The sequence below is a fragment of the Peromyscus maniculatus genome, chromosome 4, assembly GCF_049852395.1.
Source record: "Peromyscus maniculatus bairdii isolate BWxNUB_F1_BW_parent chromosome 4, HU_Pman_BW_mat_3.1, whole genome shotgun sequence".
Taxonomy (NCBI): Eukaryota; Metazoa; Chordata; class Mammalia; order Rodentia; family Cricetidae; genus Peromyscus; species Peromyscus maniculatus.
Window position 1 is genome coordinate 123,270,914 of NC_134855.1, and position 14,113 is coordinate 123,285,026.

The 14,113-nt window shown below is 45.2% G+C and overlaps 1 protein-coding gene across 2 annotated transcripts in view; it reads left to right on the forward strand.

Annotated features, from left to right (window-relative positions):
* The first annotated feature begins 13,137 nt into the window (after positions 1-13,137).
* The window catches only part of Slc24a3 (solute carrier family 24 member 3), a 487,223-nt gene continuing 486,247 nt past the window's right edge, over positions 13,138-14,113 (forward strand). The window contains exon 1 of one of the 2 annotated variants that reach the window (XM_076570775.1): positions 13,138-13,455. In XM_076570775.1, coding sequence (XP_076426890.1) covers positions 13,317-13,455 — 139 coding nt within the window. In that variant the 5' untranslated portion in view covers positions 13,138-13,316. The remainder of the gene's footprint in view (positions 13,456-14,113) is intronic. The other variant, XM_006984474.4, reaches the window with a different exon arrangement.

The following is a 14,113-nucleotide window of genomic DNA, read 5'->3' on the forward strand; positions in this document are numbered from 1 at the left end:
CCTCTGAGTTCTGCATCTAGAAAGGCTTCAAGGCTGCTGGCTGAGATGATCCAGCCTCACAGACTACTCCAGTCAGGACTTGACCATAATCCTAAATTTTTTTAGGGTCCCCTAAAGATTACTAGTGCCCCCAATCAGCAGGAAGTAGCCTAGAAAACTATGCCTACATTCTCAAAAAACAGATTATGGATGTTTTCTTTGTTTAGGGGATTTGGTTACAAATTGTTATTGGTCATAGTCAATCTCTTTCTAAAAGAAAAAAGAGGGATATGATATAGAAATTATAAAAAAGATAGATTATTGAATCTACTTTGATAAAAAAACAACTGTTAATCTCAAAATACTTTACATTGATATAGATTTAATTCATTAATACAAATTTAAAGTTAATTTTGGTATACTGTATGTATATTTCTACTCTTGTTTAAGGTATTATGTTTATGCAACTCATTTAAAATTGTAATGTATAATTAAGAAATACAGATTAATAATTAGTCATCTATGATCATCAAACTTATAGTTATGTTAGTTAATTTTCTAGGTACACAAAGATATTTTTTAATTAGATTAGTAATCTTCAAACACTTCAAAGACTGACATAATATGGCATTTAAAATGTTTTAATAACTTAGACCTTTCTGAACAGTGAGATATATCTGCTCCTGGCAGAACCAATTATTTCAAAGGAGATGATGGTCATTGAAGAAACTCATTTTAGAGTTTGCTTACAACATGGAAAAGGCTAGCCATTTGGGCAAGAAACTGCTCTTGCCTGAATTGTGTGACAATGTGTTGTATAAACTAGACATGCAGGACCCATGAGAAAATGACCATTGAACTTTGACAAAACAGGGTGAGAGGGTCCTTTAGGTTCCTGCTTCACAGAAGAAACTGTCAGACATTCTGCAGGACACAGAGAAAAGTGACTGGCAAACTTAGTGACTTGCCAAAATAGGCAAAACGGTCCTTCAAATTTCTTACTTCACTGAAAATATGCCAGAGACTCTAGGCCTGTGGATTGAAGATAGATGTCCCAACATTACAAAGGAACTTTGGATGACTGTCTAGGCAGTCAGATGTCTCTGACATTTATAGAATTTTGAAAGTTGTTTGCAATACACTTCCTGTTTACTCAGATAATACCCTTCTGGGATCTTTGATGAAGACTAGATAGTTATAATTATAGTTTTCTTTGGTTATGATAAGAGGTAAATTAGATATGAAAGTTTAGACTCACAAATATAAGATAGATGATAGAATATTTTCTTTAATTTTGCCAAATACAAATAGACTATATATTATAACTAATTCTTAATTATAATTTTGATAAAATTGATAATTTTTTTGTTATTTATAATTTTACTATGTTAAAATGAAAACCTTCCTCTTTGATTAGACAGAAAAGGGGAAGTGCTGTAGGATGGTCTTTCTGTACGCTGTGAATATGTGTTGCTACCATTGGTTAATAAATAAAGCTGTGTTAGCCTATGGCAGGGCAGGAGGGAGCCAAGTGGGAAATCCAAGAGAGATAGAGAGAGAAGAAAGGTTGAGTCAGGGGGACACGATCTAGCCACCCAAGGAGAAACAAGATGACAGCAGATAGGTAATGCCATGGCCATGTGGCAAAACATAGAATAATAGAAATGAGCTAACTTAAGATGAAAGAGCTAGCTAGCAAGAAGTCTGAACCATAGACCAAATAGTTTGTGATTAATATAAGCCTCTGTGTTTATTTGGGACTGAATGGCTGAGGGATTAGGCAGGATAGAAACTTCTGTCTACATAGCACTGTGTACTCCTTAACTGTATATCTAGCTACAGTTTATTTTGACCAGAAATTCTGAAGATTCACACAATACCATCATAGTCAATGTCTATCCTGAATCCGAATTTGACTGTGGATTTACTCCAACTAGTGAGTTTCATAACTCAATATGCTTTCATGATAATAATGACCACTCCTTTGTTCTAGAACTGAGGTAAACCTTCCCAGGAAGTCAATACTGTTGCTACTCAGAGCAGTCACCCCAGCTGGCTTTTCCTTTATATTTATGCAGTCAAGTCAATCAGTCATGAAAGGGCTTAGATTCATTTTGTCTGTCTAAAGTATAACTTTAGCCCAATGTTTTCTTCCTTATACCTATTTTGTTAAACTACCCACTGTTCAAAATGATATGTTAAAGTCCCTTTGTTGAATTGCTATTTTTTCTTTCTTCATGTTGATTAATATTTGCATATTTAGACACTCCGATATTGTTTGCATCTGTATTTACAACTGTTAAATCCTCTGGATGATTAACCTCTTCATCATAAATCCTGGCCTTCTTTCTCTCTTGTAAAAGCTTGAAGTATATCTTATCTGATACATGTATAGTCATTTCTGGCCTGCTTTAGGTCACTGTTTACATGGACCGTCTTTCTCTATCTTTCAACTCTACCTACTGTGTTGTTCTTAAAGCTTGGGGTTGTCTCCATTCTTTACTCGTCATGAACATAGCCTTGAACATACACACAGCTCTGCACATGCATGTGGCTTTCTATATTCCCATGAATGCTGGTGTTTTCAAAATCCCTTATGGACATCTCTTTGTCTAGTTCTTATTTTTAAATTTTTGGTTAGCCTACTTTTATCCATCTGTTATTCACTGCCTTGGGCATGATGTTAAACAATTGCTGTTGATTAGTTCCAACAAATTCCCACAAGCAAAGGGCAATCTGTATTGGTTGAGCTCTGAGTCAGGTTAAAATGAAGAGGAATTTTTCCGAGAATGTGTGCCATGATGGTCGTTTGCCCCTTCCTGTGGCTGCTAGTTTTACATGGCACTTGGTCACAGGCTATTGGTTGTCAAAGGCTTCCATGGAGGTAGAAAGCGTGAGTATGAAGGGGGCAAGCTAAAAATCCTGCTAAACACATTGTTCTTTCCCTGTTCAAGCCACTTTTTCTTGACCAAATGCTCCATGTATTGATAGAAATCTTTGATTGGTTTCTCAGAGGCCCATCGAAGTAGCTTCTGTCTCTCTAAGTTCCCCTTGTTGCTATGGAGGGAGATATTTTAGGGCAGACTCACTTTATTCTTGGTAGAAGCTAATGGAACTTTGAGCAAGAGGTGAAAGCTGGTTCACATGAGGCTTTGAGGTGCAGCAGGCATCTGCTAATCAGCCTCTCACAGTTCTGGCTACTGCTGAGTGGGGACTCGGAGAGCTTGCTGTTGTGAGCACACAGACCTCATAATTTCAGTGCCTCGGAAGTTTCTCTTAAATATACAGAGAGCAGAAGTCATGCTTTAAGAACAAAACAAAACACTTGAGCACCATGACATTTTTGAAACTGCACTCCATCAGTATCATGATACTCAATATATCTGACTAAGGATGTCTTCATGGAGCCCCTTGAGTCATCAGAAACATACTGCATACCAAGACTCTGTTATGTTTATAGGATATGGTGATTTAAAAGGTTACAGATGCAAATCTATTTGATTACAGATAACTGGCTCTGCTTGATTTATGTATTTTGCTAACAGTAGGATTGGCACATGGATTGCTGTGTGGTTTTCTACTCTGAATGGCAACTAAGGTTACTCGCAGATACAGCTTAAAGTCTTATAATCCTTGAGGCCTTGTCTGGTAGATTTATGTTTATGGATTGGAAATATCCACTGGAAATAAGAAAGTTCTGAAGTTGAACAATGCACTTAAACACGCAATTTCCTGCAGATGGGGCATCTGCTCTCCTTTCTACACTGCTCACTGCTTATTGCTTGAACACAGCCTACTTACTTTCTCAAATCCCCAGCCTACACACACACACACACACACACACACACACACACACACACACACACACACACCCTCTGTTAGTCATTCTCCAACTCAGGAACATGGCAAGTAACTTCACCAAATAGGTGAATCTTACATTAGTCATCCTTGTAGAAAAAAAAATCCACCAATGCTACTAAAATTATTAGGTAGAATTTTTATGAGAGGTATATAGTTTCGAAGTACCCTCAAATATTTAGTTCTAGTGATCAAGATTGATATCACCAATAAGACATAGTAGTGGCATCAGAAATCACTCTGTAGGGTGCACTTGGAAGGACATGCCATCTTTCCATTGCCCCAAATGTATAACATCAGTCAAATCATGGGAATAAAGCAGAGAAATTTAAACCAAGTCTACAAAATAAATTCTCAGTGTGCATCAAATGTGTCAAAGTCACAGAGAGAAAAGACTAAAGAACCATCACAGAATGGAAGAAATTAAGGAGAATTAGAACTAAATGAAACATGGGGTCCTGGGCAGGATACTGAATCAGAAAAATGGATGGGAGAACATTACATAAAAGTTTGTTGAGGCCGGGCGGTGGTGGCGCATGCCTTTAATCCCAGCACTCGGGAGGCAGAGCCAGGCGGATCGCTGTGAGTTCGAGGCCAGCCTGGGCTACCAAGTGAGCTCCAGGAAAGGCGCAAAACTACACAGAGAAACCCTGTCTCGAAAAACCAAAAAAAAAAAAAAAAAAAAAAAAAGTTTGTTGAGTACTGTTGTATCTATGCCTGTTTAATTGCTTTGATTTTGATGCTGAAGATGCCCAAGGTAGTATCATTCTATGAACACTGATGAACAGCTGTCAGCAAATCTCTACCACTCCTGCCACTTTCTTCTGTAAGTCTCAAATTATCTTTAAAAAAAAAAAACCACCCAAAACTGAACAATCAGTGGCTGCACCCATTTTTACCAGTTCAATGGACTTTTATTCCTTTAGTATTCCTTGTCAGTATAAACTCAAAAATTGACATTTTTGAACTTAATTCAATGAGAATATGACTTGTGTAGACTAAGGGTTGGAGCACATTGAGAAATAAGGATAATGTGGAGGCAGGATTGTATTCTCCTAGTCTCATGATACTTTTTCAAAGGCTAAGTTACATACTGCTTTGTGTTTGAAATGCATTATACACCGATGTGATGTTGTCAAATCAACATGGTTTACAATGGATGTGGGATTTTACTTGGATACTTTTTTCCTTCTCAATGCTGTGTATAGCTAGAGTTTTCCTGCCTTGCCCACAGTCCGGACAAATCTCTGTCACCTGCCAGTCCCACAGCCACTCAGATCCAACTGAGTAAACACAGAGACTTATATTGCTTACAAACTGTATGGCCGTGGCAGGCTTCTTGCTAACTGTTCTTATAGCTTAAATTAATCCATTTCCATAAATCTATACCTTGCCACATGGCTCGTGGCTTACTGGCATCTTCACATGCTGCTTGTCATGGTGGCGGCTGGCAGTGACTCCTTCTGCCTTCCTGTTCTTTCTTTTCTCCTCTCTGTTAGTCCTGCCTATACTTCCTGCCTAGCTACTGGGCCAATCAGTGTTTTATTTATTGACCAATCAGAGTAATTTGACATATAGACCATCCCACAGCGGAATAGAAGCCTTGCTATTTACCCCTACATGTTTGATGATGTAGCTGGAATTCTTCCTTGGGGACTTCTGAATCTATTGCCTAGAGTTCACTTTAAGATCTTAAACCCCGGGGATTTATATTTAAGAGGTGTTTGGATACATATGAGATGTAGAAAGTTGGAACAACAGAATGGTCCATGTAATCTTGAATGAGCCACGAACATGGGCAGTTATTGGTATGGTTTGGCTGTCTTTTGAATCTGTTTTCCCCAAAGCTTGGGGGACACATGCTAGAAATGTGCTCTCTTTGATGAAGCTGAAATGACAGGATGTTTCAGTGGAGGTCATGGTGGCGCCAACCTTGTAATGGGTTGTGCTGGCTCTTTGGAGTGCTGGCTCTTGAGGGATTGGAGAAGCACCATGAGAGTAAGTGTTCATAAAAGGAAGTCAGCCTGCACGGTTGACCTTGTCTTCACCTGATTGGTTCTCATTTTGCTTCTCCACCATGTTGCCACACAGTCAGGGACCTCATCAAGGACACTGATACATCTGTTTGAACCTCCAGCCACATACTTACAAACCAAACAAATTACTTTATAACTTTCTTAGCCTCTGGCATTTATGTTGTAGCAATGCCGAATGAACTAAAAACACTTACAAAGCATCATTTGTCTAACCTATGAGTGCATATAAACCTAATCCATGTGTCTCAATCTTTAGTGTGTAAAAGAACCCACTATAAGTTTCGCTAAAAATGAAGTTGGTGAACCCAAGAGCCATTTCTAACAGTCTCTCTTGTGATGCTGCCTCTAACTGTTGTTGGTCCTTGTTAGTTCTGTGATCGTGTCTTGAAAGGAAGGAATTTCATTTTCAATAGGGGGGAATATTAGGTACCTACAGGCTATATGGCTTGATCATAAACATCTGAGGAAATGTTGCCAATGAAGCAGACTCGGGAACCCTGAAAAGCTGCTGTGACGTTGTGTCATTTTAACCTTGCCTTAAAGGCAGCATGAGAACCAAGGAGCCTGGATTTCACCTCAGTTTAGCCTAAGCCAGTCTAGGGCAGATACCCCGAGTAGGGAACACCTTCTAGGAATACAGATCCCCGCAGGAGGATGGTTACCACGGCCACCAGGGGGCGCACCACCATAGCATTTCCAGGCCTGCAGCATCTGGTTTGAGTCAATTTGAGAGACTACTAACATGTGAATGAGACGGGATTTAAAACAAACAAACAAACAAACAAACAAAACCTATACAGCACAGCACTGGATAATGTGAAGCCATCCAATTGTCTCCAGGTGTCTCTAATAATGAAGACTTTAGGTAGGTTGCATATTTACAACTCTCAGATACCTGACAGCTGTGCTGGTCTTGTGTTAAAATAAATTGGGAAGGCAGGTTGGAATTGCAGTTAAGAGCACTTTCCAGTGATTATTCTTCTTAAAATAACCTAGAGCTGTGCCAGAGGCAATTGACTTGGGTGCTCCTTTGCTTTGAAAGTTTTACGTTTCCAAAATGCTTCACTGCTGCCTGTAAAATGTTTTACTGAGGAAGGGCCATGGTTGGTCTAATAATCAGCAGGGAAACTGAGGCACACGGGGAAGAAGTGAACCATGCTTTAGATCTGTACCTGGATTAGAACCAGAAGTTCAGCTTCCTGACTAGGCAGCCTGGCTGACGTAGCTGCTTGACACCCTAGGGCTCCTTGGAATGGGAGTTTCCAGCCACAGAGCAACCCAGTTAAGGCTGAGAGAATGAATCGCTGGTGTTGGAAGGCTGGCTAGAAGGTCCCACTGAGTCTCCTGCTGTCCTGCCAAACTGAAGCCTTGTTGGCTGTATAATTTATCTGCCTTAACTGCTTGCCTGTGAACCGATAATTTTAATTATTTTGTAAACTAAAAACTAGGACATATTGATGGGAGAAGAATTACCAAACTACAGGAGCATATAGAGACAAAAGTGAAAGTCTCTTTGCATTCTTCAGTTCTCATCCAAATCCTGTACTCCATGAATAAACACCTAATATCCATCATGTATATTCATATACAATATACACACGATATAGATTGCATTTTATATACCCACATGTGCACATATATACATTATAGATCTGTGTTTTAAACTTTCAGAGGACAGAAATTAAGTGGGTACAATTTGATCAATTTGTTCATTATGTCAGGAATGTTTTTAGACACACAAATATATAAACTCACATATATAGGGAGAGAAGTGCTTTTGCTGAACCTTAAAGGAATGGGATTATGCAACGCATACTATGGCTTCTGATTTTCACTTATATATATCATAACCTGTCAAGATGAGATACTGAAAAAACATCTTGATTAAAAGCATGAGATTCTTAGCTGGGCACAGTGGCCACACCTGCAGCCACAGCACTTAGGGGAGCAAATAAGGAGGATTGCAGGTTTGAGACTGGCCAGGGCTATGTAAAAGAGTGTCTGAAAACATAAACATAAATCCCAAGGGACTCCTAAATCCAGTGTTCTGAGGACAACAGTATGCTTTGAGGCCCACCCTGGTCTTCTCTACACACATAACATCATGTCTGCTTGAGCTTACATAGCCAAAATAAAGAGACGTTGATGTGTTTTCCTTCTAAATCAGTGGTTCTCAACCTTCTTTATGCTGTGACCCTTTAGTACAGTTCCTCATGCTGTGGTGACCCCCAATCATAAAATTATTTTTTATTGCTATTTCATAATTATGATTTTGCTGCTGTTATGCATTATAAGGTAATTATCTGTGTTTTCAGGTGGTCTTATGTAACCCCTGTGAATGGGTCATATGACTCCCAGAGGGGTCGCCACCCACAGGTTGAAAACCAAATGATCTTAAGAGTGCTCAAAGGGCTCAAATTGTGAATGCTTAATTTTTCCTTCTGAGCATTTCAATCTCTTATTTCCATGATTCTGGATTATTTTATGGAGCTTATTTTTCACATTCAGGTGAAACAAGGGATGCAGACATCTCCATAGAGTATGCTGGTGTGTGGTCCTCAGTTCTTCAAAACACTCCAAACAAGTCAATTGAAAATATTGACAAGGAGGAGCTAGGTCTTTCCTTTTTAGATTTTCTTCCAGGACCCACACAAAGTGCCCACCTAACTGTTGCTTTCTCACAGCAGCAGGTCTCAGCCTTCTGAAGAGTCCCAGGAAGCATGAGAATAATACAGCTGACTAGGTAGGCCTGTACCCCACTGCCCAGGGTGGCTGGGTGGACATCTCTGACATACTCACATGGACCTGTAACACAGGCTAACATTGGATTACAGGGAAGGTCTATGATTATGAGGGACGGAGTGTGCATTTTTGCTGAAGGCATCTGTTCTATTTTCCTCTCCTCCCCCATCTCTCCTCTCTTAAAATAAAAGGGGTAGAACACACAGGGGAAATGATTGTACTGACTTTCCCCATGAAAAGCAACTTCTAACGCGGATGTACTTCTTGAGAATTCCTCCATGCTCATCTTTAAAAGTATGGCACCCCGTTATCCGCCAACCCATCTGTTGACATGTGTCACTGAAGTGACCCTTTTGCCAATCCTCATGTGGTACAACAGGTTTGAGAAGCAGCCAGTGACTGCTTTCAATTTTAGCTAAAGTTCCTTGCAAAACTAGCTGGCCCGGGAGGTCATTTGTCTCTGGTCCAGAGGCGGTGGTTTGATTATTCTTGGCTCGAACTGAACTTGGAAGGGAACTGAAGCATCAGGTAGGAAAAAAAAAAAGAAAAAAGAAAAGAAAAAAGAAAAAGAAATCCTCCATACCTACAGAGCATGAGGAAGAACAAACAAATGCGTGCCACCAGTGTGGACAGATTTCATGGAAACAAAGCAGAGTGACTGAAGTTCAAGGACAGGTAACAGTGACCTAAAGTGACAGGAATAGGGAGGAAGGTTGTCTTGTGGAAGGATTATTGCTTTCAAAAGAGATGGTGGGGAAAAAATGCCCCGGGCTCTATTTTGGTACTTATTTAGCAGGGCGCATGTACACATCTGACTTTGTGGAGTAAAGAATTAAGCTGTGCACATTCTGATGTGTGTGTGTGTGTGTGTGTGTGTGTGTGTGTGTGTGTGTGTGTGTAATACCTCATTAAAGTCCTTTTTATAAAGAAGAAAGCTGTGGTTTAGGCCATGAGCCAAGGGAAGAAAACTATAGTCATCCATGTGGTGAGTCAAAATTCACCAAACAAATGCATACAATTGGAGAAAGAATGAAAAAAAATTAACACTTAAATTAATGATAAAATAAGAGGTCTCTTTTGACTCCAGTAGTAAGCTGAGCACCTAACACAGGAGGAGCCCATGCTGTGGACATGGCATTCTCGATATCCACACACCACAGAGGAGTTTTTGTACTTAAAAATTGCTGTTGTACAGCTTTTTTTTTTAAAAAAAAAAAAATAAAGGCAGAGGGCAAGGAAAGTACAGTGTCTTCCTCAGTAAAAGTGAGGAAATGTGTGTGATGGGCAATATGAAGAACACATGTGACCCACACGTGAAGGGTAAACTGGTCAGTCCTACCCATACAATATACATACAAATGGCATATCCTTAATTCCCAAGACCCATAGAAGGTCCTACATCCAAGGTCTGTCGCAGAAAGTTTTTTTTTTTTTTTTTTTTGTTTTTTTTTTTGCCTTTTTCTCCTTCTCCCTAAAATGACCCCCGTGGACAGCTTGTGAACTTCCTTGCTCCAGCCAGGCCTCTGTGTTCCTGGGCAGCACAGGGAGGAGTCATTTCTTCATGCAGGTGGCTGCTTTTCTTATTTCTCCTCCCCTCCCTTCTAAATCCTGGCTTGTCTGTTGAACACCACTGGCAATGTTTGGTGTTATGGAGACACAACCTCACTTTGTTGTGGAGACTGCTCCGTCAGGTCTGGGCACTGTGGGTGAGGGGAGATCAGAGAGCTTGGTAAGGCTGCAAAGAGCCCAGAACAATCTGCCTTGTCTTGGAACAGTGGAGGCCCCACCTCACTGGCTGAGGAATGATACCAAGCCAGTGTTATCATAGGAGGGACTGTTGTCTGCTACTGTTGTTTATTACTGTTGCTGTTTTGTTTCAGATGGAGTTTCACGGTGTAGCTCAGGCTGGCCTGGAACTATGTTTATAGCCCAAAACAGACTTCAGATTTGTGATCCTTCTGTCTCCATCTCTTTTTAGGGTTTGGGATCACAGAAGTGTGTCAGCATGCTCAGTTTTCTGGGAAGGCTTTTGATTTTTGTTGTTGTTGGTAGTGCAATGGCGGGGCTGTGAAAACAGTGAATTACTTCTATTCCCTCTTCAACACTGCACGCAACTGCACGTGAAGGACTTTATTCTGAGTCCTGCTCCTTCCAAACTTCTGTTTCCCGAGGAGAATTCCTGCACAGATGCTCTCACCCTAGGAATTAGGGGGCCTCTCTGAGCTAAGGCACTGTCAGGAGGGGGACCAGAGATCTCTGCCTTTCGTTCCCAGTGATGATTGGCAGCTCCAGAAGCTATTTTTCAGTGTGCTTAGCCTCCCCACCTCCTTTTACGCTGAGATTTCTCAGAACAAGTATCAACTAGCCAAGCCCTCTCTGTGGGCCACAAGAGTCTCCTCTCTCTTCCAGGGACTCATCAGTTCCTAGTCCTTCTCCCTCCCTCCCTCCCTCCCTCCCTCCCTCCCTCCCTCCCTCCCTCCCTCCCTCCCTCCCTCCCTCCCTCCCTTCCTCCCTCCCTCCCTCCCTCCCACCCCCTAACCATACCCAGATCACACAATTCCTCCTGCCTATGGTGTTTTCTGCCCCCAAGATGACTTAGTGTTCATTCCCTGACTCAGTAAATTCCAGGTCGCGCGCCCCCCCCCCCCCCCGCCCCCACTCCTGCTTTTCATACAGACACCATAAGAGTGTCTTTCCTAGCACAATGAATTACTCTGAACTCCTCAAGGGTCTCAGAATGCTTGACGGAGGTGGCCTAACTAGAGAATTCTCCATCACATTCCAACTTTGGATGGACCTGAATAGTTTGAATTCCTCCTTTGGTCCCTGGCAACTTAAGCAAAGGTAGGCTCACCTAGGCATTTCAGGGAAGGTGTGCTGGACACGGGGCAGCCAGCGGAGAGTAGGAGGGAATAAACTACACAATGGGAAATTAAATCTTCCGCTCTTGGTGTGTGTGTGTGTGTGTGTGTGTGTGTGTGTGTGTGTGTGTGTGTGTAAAATGGCCCTTCCGTGGAAAGGAGACCAACTGTGGCCACTCCCCATTTCCCCAGATGTTATCAGGGAAGCTTCTGACAGTATGTGGGGTGGAAGGTCACCTACTGCTGATTCTGTGGGTCCTTTGGGACCTAGGCATGGAGAAACCTGTTCACAAGTTCCCTCCTCCCTTCCAACCTCCCAGGGCTAGACTGCTCAGTCCCAGGAGCTTCCACACCGCCATCCAAGCTATGCATCTGGTTTCTAGGGTCATCCCTTTTAGAATAAGACTTAGGTTTTCAGCACCACGTGTAAAACACATCTCTTCCTCCTTTCTTCTGGGGCTGTGTGTCTTCCAGTCTGCAGGCACCTGGGAGGAGGAGGCAAAGGAAGTCCAAGCATGGAGAGTGAGCTGTGCCTGGGATCACTAAGTGTCCTGTTCAATGGTCACCTGCTGTAGATGGAGGCGGAGACGTTAGCTTCCACACCTTAAACAGGCAAGGGTAGAAGAGCCCAAATGAGGGGAATAGGGGCCTAGGGCTTAATCTTGTGAGATAGGCTGATGATCCTTATAGAAGACCAGGAGCCTCCTTCCCAGGGATCTTGCCAGGGCCCCCTTTTCTTCAGCCACACATTGGACTTGCTTCAGTTCCTCAGAGAGCGAAATGTGAACCTGAGCCAGAGGGGGGAGCCAGGACACCCCTAATAAGCCAAAAGCCCCCAGGAGACCAGTTTTAGAACTTGAGCCTGGCTCACGGGGATCCCCACCAGGGGGCAGAGGGGAACCCCGGAGGCCCTCGGGAGGAGGCAGGACCCAGTGGTTAGTAGTGGCCACCTAGCACACTCTCACGCTCTAGCTGAAGGCAGCGGATGGAAGAGGGCCAAGGGAACCCTCCTTTTCTCTGAAAGTTTCAGGCGAATCCTTCTTGGTAGAGATCTGTCTACCCGAATCTCGCCTTGCAGGGCTCAGTCCGGCACCACCGCTTTCTCTGGGCACCAAAGGGTTGAAAGGCTGTGCACTGGGCTCCCTCCGCAGCCCAGTCTCCTCCCTGCGCCCCCTCCTCGCAGAGCTGGCCAGAGACCCATAGCCTCCCGGGCGCTGCCCCCCACCCAACCCCGTGAACCCCACCCCCCTGCCGTCGACCCGCTGGGGAGGGCTACGGGAAGCTGCTCTCGCCGGTGCCGCGGACGCTCTCCGGCCGCCGCTGGGCTCCGAGTCCCCCGCGCGTGGACCGTGGAGTAGGGGGGCGGCCCCGCAACGCGCTCCCGAAGCCCGAGGCCAGGGCCTGCTCAGGGTGGCCAGCGGCTGGCCCTCCTCTCGCCGGTCCTTCCCCGCTCCTCCTCCCCAGCCCCCGCCACCCCCGCCTCCCGGCCGCCCCCGCCGCCGCCGCCCCAGGCCGAGCGCGGGCGCGGAGCGTGGGAGCCATGGTGCGCGAGCAGGAGAGGGACCCTGAGCGCAAGGAGGCGGCGGCGCGGGCGAGCGGCGTGGAGGAGGAGGAGGAGGAGGCGGCGGGGGAGGAGGGACTGAGCGATAGCGACGAGGGCGACGGCGTGGAGACGGGCAGCGGCCGGGAGGAGGGAGAGCAGGAGGCGGCGGCCGGGTGGGAACGCAGCGAGGACGCGCGGCTGCTGCGCGCAGGGCTGCCTCCCGCCGCCGTCCCCGCCGCGGCCGCCCGCGACCCGAGCGGACGCCGCCCGCCGGGGACGCCGCCCGGCCGCCCGAGGATGCCGCCGCCGGGCGACCAGGACCGCGCGCGCCGCCGCCGCCGCCGCCGCCGGAGGGACCTTCTGCTGAGCCAGCTCTGCTTCCTGGCCTCAGTGGCGCTGCTGCTCTGGTCGCTGTCGAGCCTGCGAGAGCAGAAGGGTGAGTGCTCCGCCGCCTGCCCCGAGTGGGCGCTGCGGCTCCAGCGGCTCAGGCTCCCCGGGCTCAGCGCTGGGCGGCTGCGCTTCGGCTCCGGTCACACCGAACAAGCACGAGGACACCCAGGTCTCTCGTAGGGCTGGGGAGGAAGGGGTCTGGGCGCTAGGACGGCTGCGGTGGAAGAGCGGCCGACCCCCTCGGGCACCCTGAAGACCTTTACTTGTGATTCTTGCCTTCTGCCCATTTCCCACAACCTGAGGACTGGTGGTGGCGGTGGTGACAGGGAGTCTCACCCTAAGCAAAAACCCTGTCACCACCAAGGCCAGTAATAAAGTTGTTCTGGCAGCAGTCAGTACCTGTGCAGGTAACCAACCACCTGTACTCCTGGCTTGCTGAGGGCTTGCAGGGCTGGCTGACCGGCTCACACCCGGTTCTCCACGTGTTCCCCACAGAGAACAGGTGGGGTGGACAGCAGAGAATGCTCCTTGCCACCGTTTCAGTCCAAGAACAGGTGCTGGGAACTTCGGACAGGAGAAAGTGAGAGCTACCAGCTGGGGTTTAGGAAAGGGCATGTTCTCTTAAAGGGTCGCTCAACAGGAACACATGGATTCATTTCTCAAGGCTGGCTTCCTTCCCCGGACTTGATGCTGGGGATGGACCA